This window comes from Dasypus novemcinctus, chromosome 2 (assembly GCF_030445035.2).
Source record: "Dasypus novemcinctus isolate mDasNov1 chromosome 2, mDasNov1.1.hap2, whole genome shotgun sequence".
Classification (NCBI taxonomy): domain Eukaryota; kingdom Metazoa; phylum Chordata; class Mammalia; order Cingulata; family Dasypodidae; genus Dasypus; species Dasypus novemcinctus.
The window spans coordinates 57,942,813-57,951,037 of NC_080674.1; the positions used below are offsets into that span (position 1 = coordinate 57,942,813).

Here is an 8,225-nt window from a genome sequence, read left to right on the forward strand (position 1 = left end):
TTTACAAACACTCTGTACCCCCCAAGCAATAACTCCCTCTTCTCTCCTTCCCTGTAGTTCCTGGTATCCTCTTATCTACTTTCTGTCTCTACAAATATGCTATTTGTAGACATTTCGTAGAAGTGGAATCATACAGTATTTGTCCTTCTGTGTATGGCTATTTTCACTCAGCACGTTTTCAAGGTTCAACCATATTGTAACATACATCAGAAATTCATTCTTTTTATGACTAAATAATATCCATTAAATGCATATACTAGATTTTGCTTATCCCTTCAGTACTTTTTAAGGTAACATGTTGAAATGATAGTAGTATGTCAGCAAGGTTTTGGTGAAAAGATAGGCAAAAAACAGAAAAAAGTAAATCATGAGACATATAGAAAAGTTGTGTTAAATCTGTTTGCCAAGAACCAGACATAAAGGTGGAATTAGAGGTACAAGGACTTGATTGCAAAAGGAAGCAGAAGGAGGTGTAGGAGCCTTCAGACCAAGATGCAGGTCTCCACCTGTGAAGGAGAGAGGGGAAGGAAGGAGGACTGGGCAGGAAGTCTCAGACTTCAGTGTAAGCACAAGAACATTTTGGCCAGGTTGATGGGGAGACTTCAAGCCAAAATTGCCTCTCAGAGAATTTCCCTCTCCTTATAGAATGGACCTAGCCTGCTCAGGTTGGGAGAGGCTCACAGGGATTGTAGTCTCTGTATGAATGTGGTGGACCCAGAGGCGCAGCAGCAGGAAACTCAACCAATTCTACTCCCCCAACAAGAGATCCAAGGGGTACATTTTCATGACTGCACAGAAGGGTAACAACTCCTATAAGCAGTTCAGGCCTTCACCATCCTCTTCCAGCTCAATCTTCTGCTAATAGAACTGGTTTACAAAGCCAATGATTTCCATGGAAGTGCAAAGAGCCTGGTATGGTTGTAATAAAAAAGGTACAGAGAGGAACTGCAACAGGTGAGGTCATGAAAAAAAAAAAAAAAGATTCCAATAGTGGAAGATCTCACAGGCCATGCTAGGGTGTTTAGACTTTATTTTATAGAAAAAAATGGGGTGTGAAGCAGAAGAACAACTTAACATATATTTGACTTTTTAGAAAATGATTTTGCTTCTATTGAGAAAAATGGATTGAAGGGAAGCAGGACTGAAAAAAGAGAGATCAGGAAGCTTTTGCAATTGCCCACACAATGGATCTTGAAAGCCAAGTAAGTCAGGGGGAATGGAGAGAAAAGAATGGATTCATTATAGAAACTGACAGGATTGAGGGATCGATTGCCAGTGGTGGGATGGGTGGTAGGGGAGATGATATCTAGGTTTCTAGTTGGCAGAAAGGGAAGATAGATGGAGTCATTAATTGAGGTGGTAAATATGGGAGGAGAAACACACATGGTGAGGGGAGAACAGTTTTGGACATGTTATATTATAGGTCTTATCACCTACGCTTCCTGATATGATTTCTAGACCCTTCACGATACTGGGTGTTCTCATTGGGAAACACTCCAATGCACATCTCAAGTATTTTCTGGATCCAGTCCTGGGTATGATCAGAGCTCAGGGCAATAAAAGCTACAGTTCTTTTAATGCAGATTAAGACTGTGTTACCTCCCTTGCAGTAGGCTCATGCTATGAGCTTATTTTCAGTTTGCCATCCATTTATGCCCTAGAACTTTTTTTTTCCCCACATGAACTGTATTTAAGACAATTCTTCACTCTGTACACTTGCAATTGATTTTCTTTTTTGAACTTAGATGCAATATTTTTCATTCTGCCATTAAATGTTATCTTGTGAGTTTGGATATATTATTCTACTTTATAAAAAATTGCTTTAAAAGGTTGATTCTCTTAGTCCTTTTGTTTGTGATACCTCTGAACCTTTTATAACTTTGTGTTTGAAAAATTGAACAGAACTGGACTAATTGAGAGTTCTGTGCCATTCAAGACTTCTTTCTTACTTGTCAGATATTTATTTATTTTTACTTTTTTTGTCTTTATTTATTTTTTTAATGTTACATTAAAAAAATATGAGGTCCCCATATACCCGCCACCCCCCTCCCCCCATTCCTCCCCCCATAAGAGCAACCTCCTCAGTCATCATGAGACATTCTTGCATTTGGTGAATACATCTCTGAGCACCTCTGCACCTCATGGTCAATGGTCCACATCATAGCCCACACTCTCCCACAGTCCACCCAGGGGGCCATGGGAGGACATACAATGTCCAATAACTGTCCCTGCAGCACCACCCAGGACAACTCCAAGTCCCGAAAACACCCTCACATCTCTTCCTCCCACTCCCTACCCCCAGCAGCCACCATGGCCACTTTCTCCACACCAATGCCACATTTTCTTCAATTACTAATCACAACAGTTCATGAATAGAATATCAGTAAGTCTACTTTAATCCACACTCTATTCCTCCATTCTGTGGATCTTAGAATGGTTGTGTCCACTCCACACAGATATCTATTAATCAGTTTTCTTTGGGAACATTTTTTCAACCAACTATTGACAGTTCCCATTATAATTTTAAGACCATTAAGATAAATGTTGTCGAGCCTTGTTGAATTCTTTTTACCCCATGTGTCTAGCATATCCCTGATCTGCCTTGTCCTTAATGAGCCTGGGTTGTTTCTTAGTAATCATGGCATTCTTTTCTAAGTTAAAACAACTATCTATCTACTTGAAAAAATCTTTGATGGGTACTTCCTGGGTTTTGATGTCAGACTCCTGGGGATGTCATTTTCATGATCTTCTTTTACCCTGTTTTTGAAAACAGGAAACTCTGACCTTTTCAAGTCTTCTGATCCTTATCCCAGTCATATGTGCTTTAGCCCCAGAGATTAGTGACAATGTCTTAGTCACCATATCTGCAGGTTCCTTTGAAACTCAGTATAATATAGTGGTGAAGAGTGAAGTTAGCTTGCCCAGGCAGGAATCCTGGCCATGAAATTTATGGCAACTTATTTACCCTACCTTAATCTGTGAAATATGAATAATAATAGTACCTATCAGGTAAATTATTGTGAGGAGTAAATGAGTTAAACCATGTAAAAGACTTAGAAGAGTGCCTGGCATGTAGTTGGCACTCAGTGAATTTAGCTACTAGAATGGCATTTGGCTGAACCCAATGTCTTGCTTTCTAAACTATTTCCTCAACTTCTCTTGCCTTCAACTCCCTACTAACCATGATTGTTCTCTTCTTTAGAGTTTGAAATAGAATCTGGAGACTTTTTTTAAAAAAATTATTTTTAAAGAAGATTTAGATTACATAAATACTACATCAAAATATAGGGAAGTTCTTATTAATTTTTAAATATTTTCCTCCCCTCCAACTTTTCCCCATGAATGTCTTTCATTAGTGTGGTACATTTGTTACAATTGATGAAGACATACTGAAGCATTGCTACTAACCATGTCTGTAGTTTACATTATAGTTTACTTTGCACTGCACGATTTTATGGGTTTTGACAGAATGTATGATGGGCTGTATCTGACATTGCAATGTCATGCTTTCATATTCCAATGTCCCCCAAACACCCCCTGTTATACCTATTCTTCCCTTCCCCTCCCCTCAGAACTCCTGATGGTCACTGCCTATATATCAATGCTACAAGTTCTTCCATTGCTAGAATAAAAATAAATCTACTTTAGTCCATAGTTGCATTCCACCCTTATGTTTGTTCATTCCTCAATCTTGAGGATTTTTTGATTGTGATGCCTTCTCTGTTTCTGATTGAGAGGAGGCTTAGATCCCATGGGGCAAATGGATGGAAATGATTTGCCTGCAGTTGTAGATACTATAAATTTTTTTGAGATGGGCATTATCCATCATCATCCTTTTGTTAGTTGTTCTGGGTGAGTCCAATGAACAGGAGAGTAAATGTTGCAGCTGTTCTGAGATTCAGTGATCAACTTGCACATGAACAGAATGAAGATTCAAGTCTCTGGGACATACTTAACAAGTATAGTGCTAGTTATAGGTTAAAATAAAATTGGCAGAAGAGCCATGTGTAGGGAAATTATAAATGAGTTTAACTCTGTTACACTGGAGAATATATGTTCCAAGGTAAGGCCCACTGAGAGGGTGCTGAATTCCTGGGGTTGTTTGCCCTCTCCATAGTGTATAAATGTCTCTAGAGCACTCAGGAACCCCCTGCTTGAGGCACTGGTTACTGTGACAGTCAATGAGATCCTTCTGAGATGTGCATGAGTAGAACCTCTTAGCCATGGAAATTCATTTGTATTTAATATTTTCCCCTTTTGGTCAAGGTCTTTTCCCAAATGCATTGCTAGTTAGTGCTTGGTAATAATCCCACAGAGTTTTTTTTCTTTATTTTCAAAGAAACTTTAGCTTATAGAAAAGTCAGGTAGAAGATATAAGGAATTCCCGTATGCCCTACCTTCTAGATAACTGCATAGTTATCAACTGTGTAGAATTTTAATTTTGAAATTAAGTCAGCAAACCCAGTTGGTCAACTCCCTGAAGGTTTACCAGAAACTAACCAGGGTCTCCCCTTCACCTTCCTCCAGCCTCTTTCCCATGCCCCAGGAGCCCTGTCATCCACTCCAGATCATTCCTTTAGTTTAGAGCTAGGCAGTGAAGTGCATATATCTGAAGGAGAGAGGAAGCCAGACTCTGCTTCTATCACAATGATCTCTCGGTGCATAAAGGAGGAGGATGCCCCCTCAGATAATGACAGTGGCACTTGTATGAGCCCCGAGCCCTATCTGGGCTCTCCCCAGCATAGCCCCTCTACCTCCAGGGGTTCTCCAAATAGGAGCCTCCTGTCTCCAGGTACCCCATGTGGCTCTGTCCGCCCCAAACCTTACGACACTCTTGGGGAGAAGATGGTAGCAGCTAAAGTAAAGGGTGAGAAACTGGAAAAGAAATGGAAAACTATGGAACAAAACAAGACAGCAGCCACTAGGTATTGGCAGAAGAAGAGGGCAGAGCAGGAGGCCCTCCCTGGAGAGTGTAAAGAGCTGGAAAAGAAGAATGAGGCTCTGAAACAGAGGGCAGATTCCCTAGCGAAGGAGATACGGTATCCGAAGGATTTGATAGAAGAGGATCACAAGGCAAGAGGGAAGCTTTGAAGCTGTGTGTAAAAAATTATTTTCTAGTGAAAAAAAAAGCCATTCATTTGAAGGTGAAGGGATTTTATTCAAAGAACGCATTCTCTTTAGCTTTTATGGTACAGAATGATTTATAAATCTATTTTCTTTCATTAAAATGACCTGCTTTTTGACAATAATTTAGAATTGAACACTTTCTTATTGCTTTTGTCCCTTCTGAAATTTTCTTATTTGCCAGCTTGCAAATATATCACTCCTCTGGGAGACATTACTGGGTGGTGGAGGGGCAGGGTAAGTGTTTGGGAGTATCAGTTCCCACATCTGTAAAATGAGGACCCCCGAAGGTAATCTCAATGTCCTTTTATAGGAACATTTAGTATTTTAGTATTCAGAGATTGTATGCATTGGTTGGCATTACTCTATAAGAGCTGAATATGGAGGAAGATTTAGCCACAAAGGTGCTAATCCTGGATTTCTTAGGGAGAATATCAGGGTTTGAGGAGCAAGGAATTCCTTCACAGAAAGTGAGAGAGTCCTGCATTCAGGGAAGCTTAGCAAGTTGCTCACATCCCATAGCACTTACATCAAGATCAGTTCAGGCATCCTGAAGTTCTTAAAACTGAGCTGAAGCAATTAACTAGTTCTGTGGAACAAAATTCTCAGTATATAAAACTGTTTCTAGGTCAGGTCTCTATAAATCCATCCATTCTAAGCAAAATGCCTTCCATTCTGTGAGTTAATAAATGGCCTTTCCATGAATAAGAGAGTCAAGGTTCCTATGCACAAGTCTTATGGAAGGAATAACTTTAGAAGAATACTCCTTTGTCTTAAGATGAATTTTCCTTTCCCCCTCCCTTTAGCTGCATTTGATATAGCCGATGTAATCTGATCTTGGAGGTAAACTGGCTGGGGAGAATTCTTTAATGGATGCAGCATTTGTGAGATGAGATGATAAGATTTTTTTTTTTCCTAACTTTTTCATCTATCTCCCTGTCCCTGTACAACTGTGTTGCTGCTTTGAACAAAAAAGGTCAGGAGAAATCCTTGGAAAATTCGATTATTGGGTCTAACCTGAACTACAAAGGTAAAAGCCACCACAAGAAACTTTAGAAGAAAACTTACTGAGACTGATAAAATTTCATTTTCCTATTTTCACTTGCAGGCATTATTTCAAGGAAGAGATGAGATACTTCTTTCTTCTGGAGAAATAAAGACATAGTATTTTTCCTTTTGTCTCTTCCTGAGACTTTTCAAAGGCCCCGGGAGAAACTGGATGCAACAGGCACGGCAACAGACAATTTGTTTAGCTAAATGTGCAGTTCCATATTCTTATCTCCACACTGCACTGGAGACCTCTTCCCCCAAATTCCCAGCAAGGCTTACATTAGTGTTCATTCAGAACCCAGACGGTAACTCTCCCAATGTGGTTTTTATAACTGGAATCATAAAGCCTTTTGAAATGTATTTTCCAGCCAAACATGCCTCTGCTCCATGAAATCCCATGGACACCTTTTAACTCTTGCCCTTTGGTTCCTCATAGGATATCATCACGACTGCCTTTATTAAAAATGGGGTTTTGTCATTTCTGTGCTTGGATGGGATCCAGCTATTGCATGAAAAACCTCAGAACTACAAAGGGCTTATCCAGCTGGTGAAGCTTATTCCTAGAAAATTTGAAAGTGATCTACTTCACAGCACCTCAAGACAGTGCTTTTATTTTATTATTTTTGTTATTATTTAAATAAATACAATCTCTGCTATTTCTGGTTTTAATTTGAATGGGAAGGGAATTTCTCTCTGAGAGACTTTTGTTGGAAAGAGATTTATAGCAGCTCCTCCTCCCAAACCACACTGCTGCTTGGCTCACAGGTTCACGGTTCCTTAAAAATTCAGAGAGCTCTGGCTTGTGTATCTTATCTTTGCTTCTGGGCCTCAGAATCTTTGTGGTAAATGAAGACAACAGCCCAGTTGTTGTTGAAGAGGAAGGGAGGGTTGGAGAGTTTGAGTGGCATTTCCCCTTAGATTCTCAACCAAAGAAAAGTCTCCTGACGAGGTGCTTGGCACCTCACTTGGTTCTTATTTTTAAGTCTAAATGGGTCAGTGTTTTGTATGTATAATGAATCTTACCCTTTGGTCTAAGAATGGATTCATAAAGTACAACTAACCAGTTCATTTTGTTTTCCTGACTTGTTTGAGTGGAAAGTACTGATCTAAGTCTGCTATTCTTGTTTTCCTTAACCCATAAAAATTGTCAAATAAAATGGATAAATAACTAATTTCATTTCCATTATGCATTACTATTGAGTTATGGTTGACATTTTGAGGATTTAGTTTAGAGTCCAGTGCAGATCATATATCATGCACTGATAACCACTTCCTATAGACCTCTGTATATTACACATCCACAGGCTGTGCACTCAACCAACTTGGAGAAAATAAAATATGTAGATATTATTATGGATTGTTTGATAAAGATGTCTAAATGCCAAATATCTAGGCAACAAAACAAATCAAACTAGATAAATGAAACAAAAACAAAAACAACAACAAAGAAAAATATATGTACTTAGGCAAAAGATGGGTACTAGGTCATGATTTATTATGGCCTTTTTTGGTTCTACTTCTCCTTTCCCTTAACCAAATCTATTCTCAGACATTCACATAACTGATCTCCAAGGAATGCCTTTAAATAGAGAATAGGTGTTATTGAGTTGGCCAACATGGAACTGAGCTATGTTAGGGTGGCCAGTTCTTTATGATGTCATAGTCTTGTGCACCCATCAAGGCATTGTTCCCAAGGTTGGATGCTTTCAACCAAGTTCAGTTAGCTTTCAATAACATCTGGACAGGAGAGAGACAACAGGTTTACTAAAAAGTTCCTTAAATTCATTTTTATGCATTAAAGTTATGAGTGTATTTATATTTGCACTCTATGCCCCATACGCAGCAAATTAAATCATAATATGTGGGTATGCTTTATAGTCAGTGGTTTTCAAGCCATGTGCCATTGAGTCTACAGATTCCACAGAGGTCCCAGAGGTGAATCACTTTATAGACTGAGGGACACCCTGAGGAAATGAACTTCTAAGCTCTTCTACCACCGTAGATCTCATATCTCTTCTACTGTTTTTACTGGGGATGTGAATAGAGGCTTG

At 39.2% G+C, this 8,225-nt stretch overlaps 1 protein-coding gene across 1 annotated transcript; it reads left to right on the forward strand.

Moving 5' to 3' along the window:
- Positions 1–1,184: 1,184 nt before the first annotated feature.
- Positions 1,185–5,091, forward strand: LOC101410879 (cyclic AMP-dependent transcription factor ATF-4-like). Its single transcript, XM_012525286.1, has 2 exons — positions 1,185–1,202; positions 4,453–5,091. Exons 1-2 carry the CDS (start codon positions 1,185–1,187, stop codon positions 5,089–5,091), a joined length of 657 nt encoding a protein of 218 aa, XP_012380740.1.
- The last annotated feature ends 3,134 nt before the right edge of the window (positions 5,092–8,225 follow it).